We start from the raw sequence: 12,098 nt of genomic DNA, 5'->3' as shown, positions 1-12,098 counted from the left end.
CTCTGGCAGGGGGGTTGGACTATACGATCTTTCAAGGTCCTTTTCAACACCCTGACATTCTGTGATTCTGTGAAGTTATGATGCAACATAATCTGTAATAACTAGCCATTTGATTGGTAGCATCCATTAACATAACCTGTATAGACTCCACTTATTTTTCAGTATTTCTTTTTAAATTTAAATGAAAGGCAAAAATGCAATCGGGCTCTGGTGTTTGTATTATCTGTAAATTCTCTCTTTCTTTTCAAAATCTAGGAGTTGGATGCCATTGAATCTCATATGAAAGTGCTTGAGAAGGACACTGCTAAAATGAAGACAATCCTGTCATCAGAAGATTTGTTAGAATTTTCTCCTAAAGAGCAGCTTAAACAGGGACAGGTCTGTGATAACTCTGTATAGACCTTTTGCCCTATATTTATGCAGAAATTAGTGTAAATAGACTTTGACAAAGTAGTTTGTGACAACTACCATGAACAACTTCTCAGTATATAACTTCGAAATGTTAGTATCACAAAAATTCTGAGCCTTAAATCAAAGATTGAAAGTATTCTTTTGTTGTGATTTCAGTTGCATGTTTTTACATTAGCAAGTCATGCAATCTAACAGGAGCATGTTGGTAGGGCAAAACAGTTGGTGTGGAGGACCTGATACCTGTGTGGAATGTGTCTTGAGGGCTGTAGAACAGACAACCATCAGTAGTTTGGTGTCTTCAGTGGCTCTCTGGAGAGTACCACCTGGTTTTAGTTTCATTTGAAAGGAATCCAGTTTGCATGTTCCAAGGCAACTGCTGAGTGCAAACCCTAAGGTTCAGACTTGGGAGATCCTTTCAAGAAGTACAATCATGCTTTTAATGAAATACATGAAATCAAAGCACTACTAACAAGCCCATAGAAAACTCAAGTATGTAACTTAAGCACACATTGTCAGTCATAGCTGCTGTAGTCAAACATCTCCATTTTTGGAAAGTTTATAACCGGACTTTCAGAGACACTTGTAACATGTCTCTCTACTTAGCGTCAAACAGGAAGTAATCTGGAAGTCTGAAAATACGGCCCTCTTTTTCCAAAAATGAAGGCAAAATTTATCAGATGTTTCTGGAAATATAGACTGAAGGGACTTACCCTAAAATCATTTCATCATACAGTGACTTCGCTGCAAAGATACCTTGGCCAGACGATTTTCCTTTCTCTGCTTGAGTGAAGTAAAGCAAAGCATTCTATCTTTTCTTTGTCAAGAAAGCCATCTTCAGAGGTTTCTCCTGGCTTCCATCCTGGTTCATCATCTCAGCTGTGTTGATAAGACTGTTCATACGGCCATCATAAAATGGCTAGCTTTAATGTAGGACATTTCATGGCTGGTTTGCAGCACACAAAGAGAAAAAACAAAGTTGGCTAGTGTGACATCAAAGGGTTTGTACCAGCTTCTTTTTAAGTTCCTTACTGCCAAAGCTTCACTACTTTGAAGTGACATGTTTGGTAAACAGTAGCTAATCTGAACATGACCCTTTTTTTGGCTCTATGCAAATTTCATGTATGTATATGCAGAAAAAGGAGAAATGGAAATATATGTTGTATTTTCGTATTGCTTTAGACAACTTCACCATGAATTTTCACTTATTAGTTTCATTCTTAAACAGGAAACTCACCAAAGAGAACTTTTGCACATCATGACAGCTGTATGAATTTTCAGTGGTTTTTTTTTTTTTCAGCTCAGTAGTACATCTGTCATCTGTCTTGTATCCTAATAGGTTATACTTGACCATGTGGGTCCCATGCAAGAGACCATTGTTAATATACAGTCCTACAAAGAAGCACTTCAGCTGCCTGGGGTGAAAATACAACCTTTCTCAGTCTTCCGAAGAGCAAGACAACTCTTGAGAGAACTGAAGAAATTAGAAAAAATTGCTAAAGAACAAAATGACCTACTGGAGGTAATTATTGTTTGCTGGGTTTTTTTGCTGTCACCTGAACCACCTTTATTGTAATTATGCACACAATATTGTTTTTACAGCAAATTAGTATACCTACTCTGTCCTCTAAGAAATGGCCTGCAGATTTTCTGTTTGGTTGTGGGTTTTTTCCTGTGTAGTTTGATACTACCACAAGGCACACTGGAAATTAATTTCAGTTTTCCAATTCAGTCACAGATACCATGTGTTTTAGCATGCCATAGGAAACATGAAGGCCTAAGTGTCTTATGACCCGCATTTGCTTATCTGATGATTGAAGTCCAGTGTTATATGTGGGTGCTCACATCTGCAGCGTTCAGGTCCTTAAAGTTACCTTGAACATGGAAGTTCTTTGTTGACAGCCTTTAGATAGAAATTGCTGACAATTAATAGCAAAAAGTCTAAAGATGATTTTCCCAAATCTGTGACCCAGGAAAGTGACCGTTTTCTATCACTTGTCACTTGGTTAATTTGTTGTTTTGAGATAGGCCAACTCCTGCCCCCAGAAGGTCTCACAGAAGAATGTATTCGTGTAAGTGAAGATGACACAGAGGGCCTGGAGATGCTGTTGGCCAGACCAGGTTTAGAAAGAGAAGTGATATAGCAATATTGGTGTGATACATGGCTGTAGGAGAAGGCAGTGCCAGTAGTATCAGTGAGCATTAACTCATGAGCAGCACGAGTTACAAAACAGCTGTGCTGGCTTCAAACCTAAAGCAGTATCTCTGCAGCACTTGACTGAGCAATGTGGTTGTGACAGCTCAGGAAGGTTTTCATTCAGGGATGTCTGCATCATGCTCCACTTTCTAGGGTATATATATTTGGAGATGATCTGGAGTTTGGTTAGGCATGTTCCCATGTCAGCAGAGGTGTGAAAATTCTCATGCAACTCATCCATTTCTCGGCAGGATGATAGCAGCATGTGGTAAAGTGATACAGTATCTTTGCTGATGTGGTTTTCCAAACGTTATGGTAAAGGACAATGCCTTAGAACATCTAGCTTCCTATTGGGCATTTTGGGGGCCAAGCAGCCACAAGGGGAAACTAAACCATGGATGTCCATCTTTAATTTTCAGTTTGTGAAGCTAAGAGCATCACAAGGAGAAACTCAAGCACGCATTAGTCATGCAGCATGTTTGGAGTTCAGAAGAAAAGCAGATGACTGTGAGATCTGTATGATCCCTATGATCTTTAGGGTTTTTTAGTCCATACAATTTCTTGTCTGAAAAAACATGTGGTAAAATGTGCCTTTTCCAGAGAATTATCGGATTAAATGCTCAACAATTTTCAAAACACTTTAAAACTGTAGCAAACAGGGTGCTTTGCAATTGTGAAGTGTTACCATGAGACTTTTAACTGGTTTATGTGGAGCGTTAGGTCAAGATTTTTCTCCTTTTTGAAGCAGCTGTAACCGTTTTACTCAGCATTTACCTTTTATCTTATAGGCAACAACAATCTGTTGCTGAGTGAAATTTCTTTGTGAGAAAATAGATTGTAAAAATTGAAATTCTTGGCAGCTAGGATATCAAACTGTGCAAAAAGATTTTTCAATCCTCTTGAATGGATTGAAAGTGGGACTACTACAGTACAAGTCTAACACCAGCTAAGGCATAACAAAGCTGTTAAAGGATGGCATTTTGAGTGCTGCATTAGAAAAGCAGTAAGAATCCTGACAGAGAAGAAACTAAATGGAAGGCAAACTTCCTGTACACGTATATACATAGTTACTTTTTTCCCAAGGATTAGTTTTGAAATTCTGGTGTTTGGATGTGTCTGCCCATCTCTTATTGTCTATGGTGTGGTAGGATATTGCACTAGTAACTTTTGCATAATTAAGTTGGAGTGTAACACCTGAATAACAGAAACAAAACCTGTAATAGGTGGTATAAATGCTTTGGGGCAGGATTTTGGGTGACTTAATCTGTGTTGCATGTTACCCTCTGTCCTTTATTATGGCCTGTCAAGTGCCACACCTATTGCTACCTAAATGAATAACGTCATCAGGAAGAGGAGCTAGAAGCCATAGTTGCTTCTCCTGGCTTTTTGTGCAAGAGAGTGGCAGTATTTGCATATTTGATGACATATTGTGCTCATTTTTAGTAAGCTCTTCCATAAGAAATACAGTGCCTGCCTGCATATGCAGTATGGGCAAATGGGCTTTTTCCATGGGGAGGTCTTACCACAATATGAAAATTAGAGAGGAAATGTTAAGCAAGAAATAAGTCAAAAGAAACAACATTTCTATGAAAAAATTATGCTACATACGCTGCATAATGTATGTTATATTAAGAAAATGATGGAATAAGACTTTTTACCCCTCAGTGGATCACAGGGAACAGATGAGTTATCTTTAGGCAAGTGTCTGTATTCAAAGAACGGCCTGTGACAGAATGGATGGGAGTCTGCATACAAATTATTCCTATTCTTTAGTTAATCAAGGAAATTTAAGGTAGCACACATTTTATCTGTTACTAAATAGTCCTATTCCTGTGAAAGTGAAGGTAAGAGACTCTCTTTCAGAAGGACTTCTAGTTTCTCATTAAAACTCAGAAGGCCTCCTTTTCTTTTTTTCGCCCTCCTGATTCTTTAGCTGTGACATTAAGATTAGAGGCCACAATTAAATTTCCTCTCCAATGTGGCTTTTATTTAAGTGGGGAAAATAGCTGTTAGTTTCTTTTAAAACAACTAATCAAATTTATCATTTGAACTTCATTAGTTTGTGTTTTATTGAGAGGGAGTGCTACTGTGAAGAAGTGACTGAAGTAATAGCACTGTTCACAGCAGGAGAGACTCTTTGCTCTGAAAGGCAGAGTCTGTGCATGCTTTGTAGAGAGATTTTACAGCCTGTCAGGCTATTCAAGTGCTGCTGCAGCAGAGTAAGTTTAAGCCTGTCGACAGTAGGCTGCATTTTCTTCATTACCTTTTGCAGACACTTGAGGAACAGTCCTTATTTATTCTGTGGTTCTCAGCCCACAGGTCAGAAGACATAGAGCCACCAAATGTTTTTGCAAAATATTCCGATTTGTAGATGTAACAATTTCTTAATGGTATGAGACATTTGGACAGATGTGGATGACAAACACTAATGATATATCTGGGGAGATCACAGGTTTCTGCACAGTCATTAAAGCGTGGGGGTTAGTGTGATTTTTTTTTTTTTGCTTTCACAGTCAAATGAGTAAAAGTGAATTTCATAGAATGGTAGGGGTGAGGAAGTTTTTCCCAATGTTGAGGTAGAAGTTCCTGTGTTCCATTTTGTACCCCTTGCCCTTCATCCTATCATAGGACACAGCTGCAAAGAGACTGACCCCTTCTTGACACCCACCTTTCAGATATTTTTAAACATTAATAAGATGCCCTCTCAGTCTTCTCTTCTCCCAGATCTCTTAGCCTTTCCTTGTAAGACACATGTTTCAGTCCCTAAATCATCCTTGTAGGCTCCCATTGGACTCTCTCTAGTATTTCCCTGGCTGTTTCTAACAAATAGTATGTTTTCCTATAAGCCACATAGGAAGAGTAAGCTCATAGAAAATGGAAATGCTTACCATTTTTACAGGAAGTATTCAAATTGTCAGATACTGTGGTTGGCTTATCCTCTGAGCTGCAGTGTTTGCCTGGTGTATAGCACAGTTCATTTCTGTTCGGTGCAGAACTAGCTGGCAGTAAAGACATAAGCACCAATAAAAACCAGGTAGGCTTTCTAACTTGATATGAAACCCTGTAATTTTTCCTTTTTTTCTCCCCAACCTGTTCTAAATTGTAGTCAATGTGATTGAATATTCTCCATGTTTAGCCAACTTCATACCTTTACTCTGGAGTAAGCAAAGATGTACTGCTAGGCAGAATGCCCCGCCAAAGTTTGACTTACAGCAGTTTGTCTTTGGCAAGTGAATGATAAACTTAGTGGAGATAGGGTTATGCAAAGTTAGCAGAGCAAGCAGTTTGTTTTACATGTAACTACAGGTGCAAAAGAGGTTTAAGTACTCTTCAGTACAACTTTGTTGCATTGCTGACTACCTTGTTTCTGTATTAATTAAAATTATTTATGAGGATTACTTGTTTCTGTGCTACTTAATTAAAAATTATTCATGAGGATTACTGTTTCACAGAAAGCTGTAAAGAAAACAGAAGAATGTGAACAAGAAATTGAAAAGTTGAAGCAATTCTTAAAAAACCACTTGGGTGAAGTATCACATGAAGATCAATCTGTGGCTCAGAAGATTCATTGTGCAGAGGTGGGTGTTGCTGTTTTCTCTCTCACATCTGTTACTTGTCCAGACTAGAACTAATCATGACAATACAGAGCACTAAGAAACAGCAGGGTGCTTCCCCTCCCCACCACGGTCAAGCAGGCAACTGAATGCTGTAGTGTGATTACATAAACGTAAGTTGGCATAGACCAAGAAGTATTAATATTAGTTTGCAAGCTGGGTATCTCTTTCAAAAGATGCTCATCATTGATTTTGATGTGTCATTAGTACCTGTATGAACTTCTAAGGAAAATATAGAGTGCTGTTTTAATGACAGCTCACAGTTAATGTTGCTGAGGTAGCAGCTTGGGATGGTGCATAAGGAGAGAACTAAGTCCATTTCTGATCACTAACTGTGCAATGGGGTATCTGGTGATTCTGGTCAGGATTAGATTCTTTAGACTCCTTTCCTTGTCATCACTGCCACACTGTTTTCATAAACTGATGAACATCTCTTGCTTTTCTCCCTGCAGTCAGCTGTTTTCTGTAATGGATGAATGGATTATTTAATGCAAAAATAAGACATGTTTTAAGAACAGCACTGCAGAAGTCAGGAAATTACTAATTGAGTGCAATAACTATTTCTAAAATGCCTCTGAAATGCTCAGCTTTTCAGTCAGTCACCATAAAGTTAATACACACACACTGTACTTGCTTAATAACTGTAATCACTCAGTAGTCTCCTAAGTACCTAGCTGCTCTTGTCTCAGGTGTTTGGAAGTTGGAGGCTTGATACTAGTAATAAGCATGACTCATTTCCTGATTCTTACTTGTTTTTGTCATTTAGTATTGGATTTTCTGTTTAATAGCTTGTTTTGGAAGAAAACCTTCTTTCACAATTGTAACATTTCATAAGTAGAGGTGGGCAATGGAATTGCCCATCCTATTGAGGGGCTTCAGATGATGAAATGATGCTAATAAAGATCTGGGTTTTGAGGAGGTTTTTAGCAATTTAGTTTGCCAAGCAGTAGTTGGTAAATGCGTTCTGTAAAGTCTCAGCAATGAAACAAATAGAAGTAGTGGGTTTAGCAGACATTTCTCAAAGCTTGTCAAATTATCATGGATGGCTGTTTCTTCATTCCAGTGATTTTTACTTTCCTCTACCTTTGGATGATTTTACCCTTGTGTTTATTATTGTACAAAAGGAAAAAAAAATCCTTGTCTGAGCAGGGTTCCCATGTCCTTTGAAATTTTGTTGGCATTCCTTCCTACACCTTCTAGCATTGTTAGCAGAAGCAGCTAAACTGAGGCAGAATCAGCAATCTTACTGCTTTCATCTTTCATGGGTTATTACTTGCATAGCATTATTTGCAGTGTGATAGAGCATGGTGGGGAATTATTTCAAGCCTAGCATCAAAGCTTGCTCTGTTGGGCTGAGCCCAGTGTGCAGTGGGATATTTAGTCATTATTTCAGTTTTCTGAGCAAGCAACAGTGCTTCAAAGACCTTTGGCACTATCAGTAGTAAAATTAGTGGGGTACTTTATTCTTTGCCTTGTCCTGCTCTGTTATTCGTTGTGCTTTCTTTGCTCACCTGGAAACTAGGTAGTAAGGAAAGGCCCTAGCAGAAAGCAACAACAGTAGTCATGGCCAGGGAGGAGATCAGGACAGATTCTATTTTATTTCCACACCCCCTTCCACGTCTTTATTAGTGCAGGATTACTTGGGTTATTGTTTAATCCCTGAGGAGCATTAAATATTTCCATTGTACTTTGGGGACCATTGCTTCCAATATTGCATTCAAAGACATGGGGTAGTTTTGTCACTAAAACACACCAAATGATTTGTGTTTTATTCTTTCAGACCAGCTTCAGCAAAGAAGACTCAGCCCTGAGCTACCCTTACTACTATTTTTGCCCTCATCTAGTCTATCCCAAATGTTTTGTGTCAGATTTCCAGAAAAGGTTGTTGGAAATAACATCACCTGCTCTGACACATGGAGTAATGTAACCCAGCTGCATTCCTTGTGTCCTGAAGGAGACTCATACTCCCATGGCTATGCAGGACCTGGTTAGAGTTAGTTATGCAGCCTGTCACATTTCCTTCCAGACTAACAACTTCTGCCTTACAGGCTGCAAGTGCTGTCCTGAGTTGAATCTGTTGCTGCTCTTTTGCATGTATCTGGGCATCTCCTGCAGTGGCAATGGGGAACTGTCCCAATGTTCTGAAAAAGAAAAAAGTGGAAATAGCCCCAGTCCCAGTAAGATGCACCACTGGTATCATCTGTTACACTACTGTTTGGCTAAGAAAAATGGATGCTTACAGATGTTGTTGGTCCTTAGGGAGAAATGGAAGCTGTAAAAGAAGAAATCATAAAGTTGTGCCAAAGAAAGGAAGATATCCTTACTGGAATGAGGAACTCAATGTCTGAGCTTCACCAGCGCTTACAGCAAGAAGTGCCTGAATCAGGAGATGAACTCACAGCCTCCATATTAGCACAAAGTGACTTGATTGGGACTGATGTTTCTGGTCAGCAGGTAAGTGGAGCACCACATTATGAGGACTTGCCTGGGAGCCAAAGAGGGAAGGTAAGTAGTAATTCTTCTTCCAGGAGGAGTGGCATATGAGAGTGGGGCACCCCCCCACAGCTGTGAATCAATGCTGCTTCTCCTCCCCTTTGTGCTTCCAAATGGACCTGGAAGGACCAAATATAATGCGTGTCTGGGAAAAGGTGGGAGAGAGGTGTGCCTCTGGTTATTTTTTAGTGTGAGCACATTCAGCATAAAGTTTACATCAAGTAATCAACAGCAAAAATGCTTGATGTGTAGATTTGTTGATTGTTTGTTCCATGATTTTTGGTAAATTGTTCTCATGAAGCAAAATGAAATTTGTCCCAAATATAGCTGTGATGTTGTAACATCACAGCATAGGGAAAAGTCCCAGTTTTCAGAGGTGCTTAGTACCTGCAGCTTTCAATTACTTCAGTGCAGGGTGGCAGATGTTCAGTGCTTCTCCAAAAGTTACCCAAGTGGTAACTTTCTTTTGATTTACAGGCAGAAGAGAAGAGACTATTACTGTTCTTGTCATGAATAATTGACCTGTCTTCTTGTGTATATTTTTGTAGTTGAAAAAAAGAGGAGTGATTTCTCTTCTGCCTTCCTTAGATGAAGAATCAGAAGACAGTTCTTTGCAGAGCAGGGTGAGTTCAGTGTGTATGTTGTATATACAGCTGTATATGTAAGATACAGAAGTTTGGAACAGGACAAATTACAAAAAAAAGTGTAAATCCAAAATACTTCAGAACAAGCTGAGATACCTGTTACTGCTCCAGGATACTAAGAAATTGTACTCAAGCCAGCTTACCAATATTACACAGCACCTCGTTCTGTGATGTGTGATCATACTGTTTGGTGGGATTGCTCATACAGTAATACCCTTTTAGGGATGTACTAGTGGCAAAATGTGGGCCTCAATACCAAGGTTTATATGTGGTGGTATGGTTTCAGACAGACAGCCTCTGAAGTGCCAAAATTTAAAAGAAAGAACCAAAATTATGTTTGAGCTTAAATAAAGAAGAGCATAATCAAACTATGGAGAATGAAGTTAAGGTAGCAGAGATTTCTAGGAGAATGAGAGAAACTGGGAGACATTGCTCAAAAGATTGCTTTGAATCTGCAGATTCTGAATGCCAGGATGAACTCCAGAGGAGCAAAGCTGGGAGTAAATTTTCATGATAAATTTAATAGCTTTTGGAAAAATGTGGGGGGAAAAAAAGTATCCTTAGGGACTAAATGAGATGTATCTGAATGAAATCAGGAACATGCAGAAGTGCTGGTGAGTTTATGGCCTAGCTACCTACTCGCACAGCAGTTCAGAGATGGCTAAGCTGGTAGTGACCAGCTACTGTCATCTGCATCTCCAGGGAGGGACTGTGGCATCAATCAAGTTTTGAAGAATCACCATTATCTCTGTCTAGCCTTGGGCTAGACAAGGATGAAACTTCATGGCTAGACAGCTAAGACAGAGGTGGTGTCTAACTGCTTGGATCCAAGCGCTTCAGTTTTCAAGGTTTCAGATTCTGTACCTTTTCATATGGGAGTTTTTGAGAGATAGGAGAAAGAATGCTTCTTGGTTTGGGTTTTTGGGTTGTTTTTGTTAATTTGTTTTGGTAATAGTATGAAACAAATGAGGATACTCTAGAAAAAACTATCAGTGTCATCCAGCTGTCATTCATCTTGCAATGAGCTACAGAGCAAGGGAAGAGGTTGGAGTTAGGAAACACTGTAAAGATAGATAAACAAGACAGAAATACAGCAAATTATTACTAAAGATTTGCTGTAATTTAAATTACCTGAAAGAATATCTGAGTTTACTGCTTGAAAGCTAATACTGAGCTGTTACTGCCTTCAAAGGGAAGTACAGCCACAGAGAAAGATGCAAGCTTTTGGCCTTCAGAAGGAGGTGATGAAAGGCATAAAGAAGACAGTGCAACTTCCTGGTCTTCTGGTACTTTATCGGATGGCATCATTCAGGTAACATGCTCAGGTTTATCTCTATGGAGATGGGAACTCATCTTTTTAGAAAAGACCTGCACAAATTCTAGGTATTGCTGAAGTCTGCAAAGAAAGAGAACTTCAGAAATGAAGAACATCATGGCCTTATTCAGATCCTTCCATATCACACTAAATCCTGCCACTTAAAAATCTCTTTTCCTATTGAACATCTAGATTTCACTCAATGACTTTAGAGGTCTTTTTCAACCCAAATGATTCTGTGATTGTATATTAAAATCTTGTAGCCTGTCAAAGCCTCCAAAGATAGAAATGCACTTTTGCTAGCAGCAGTTTGTTCTGCTAATTTCTAAAAAGACTGTAAAATGCACATGTTGTTGGGGATTGGCTTTTTGGAACAGCTTCTTTTTGTACATTAGAAGAGTGGCATCTAAGACACCCAATCAGCTGCAGCTTTGGGGGCATTCTGCTGTTCTTCATGGTGTCTTTATAATGTTGTGATAGCTGCATTGTTTGTTTCTGTATATCAATGATACAGGCATAGGAGGACTTCTGTCTGTGAATACTCTTGGGCCAGGGCTTGGCTGCTGCCCTTTGAGACATCTCTATCATAACAAAGTGATAATCAGAGAACCATTTAGGTTGGAAAAGACCTTTAAGATCACATCAAACCATAAACCTAACACTACCAAGTCTGCCAATAAACCATATCCCTGTGTGCCACACCTACACTACTACTCATCTGTAGTAATAAGGATACAAATACTTCTTCTGTTGCCTCTCTTTCTCTACAGGATGCCAATGAGATAATAGAATCACACAGTAAACATGGTGAGGAAATGAATGTGCAAACTTCACAGAGCACTGATGGCCCTGGCACAAGTGATGGCAGTCAGGTTACGGTAAGTTTCAGGGACTGGAGTAGGCTGAACAAGGACACCTGAGCTCATTGTATGACCTACCTAGTGAGCTCAGTGTTTTATTATGCTACTGGAGTTTCTTGTATTATTTATGATACAGTGTGATGCCTACAACCCTTTGTGGGCCTCTTCACCTGCTTGCTTTGAGTGATAACAAATACATTTGGTTTTGCTCCTTGAAAATGCAATTTATAAGGGAACAAAATGGAGTGTTTTCAGAAGGTAAGATACTGGCATTCATACAGGCATAAATGTGAGGGTTCAAGTGATGTAAACATACATCAATGATGGGATTTTTAAGTGGCAGTTAAAGGAGAAATTAAGGAGACTGGCACTCATGTTACTCCTTTGTGGAAGGTGTGCAAAGATCAAGGAAGGAGTGGGCAACAGCCCATAGGTTGTATACAGAAGAACACATGGAGACAAGCCAGGAAGGCAGGCATGGAAGAAGACAGAATCTGGCATTGCCTGGGGCAGCAGCAGTCCCTCATGTCACTTTGTCTCCCATTCTCCCCAACTTCTTCCATCATG

General features: G+C 39.3%; 1 protein-coding gene across 1 annotated transcript in view; it reads left to right on the top strand.

Annotated features, from left to right (window-relative positions):
- SYNE2 (spectrin repeat containing nuclear envelope protein 2) overlaps nt 1-12,098 on the top strand; it is a 169,725-nt gene that overhangs the window by 78,839 nt on the left and 78,788 nt on the right. The window contains exons 60-66 of the mRNA XM_054400423.1: nt 256-378; nt 1,748-1,930; nt 6,058-6,183; nt 8,479-8,673; nt 9,261-9,335; nt 10,549-10,668; nt 11,442-11,543. Coding sequence (XP_054256398.1) covers nt 256-378; nt 1,748-1,930; nt 6,058-6,183; nt 8,479-8,673; nt 9,261-9,335; nt 10,549-10,668; nt 11,442-11,543 — 924 coding nt within the window. The remainder of the gene's footprint in view (nt 1-255; nt 379-1,747; nt 1,931-6,057; nt 6,184-8,478; nt 8,674-9,260; nt 9,336-10,548; nt 10,669-11,441; nt 11,544-12,098) is intronic.

Source organism: Indicator indicator, chromosome 4, assembly GCF_027791375.1.
Source record: "Indicator indicator isolate 239-I01 chromosome 4, UM_Iind_1.1, whole genome shotgun sequence".
Classification (NCBI taxonomy): Eukaryota; Metazoa; Chordata; class Aves; order Piciformes; family Indicatoridae; genus Indicator; species Indicator indicator.
This window is presented reverse-complemented; position numbering and strand designations above follow the sequence as displayed.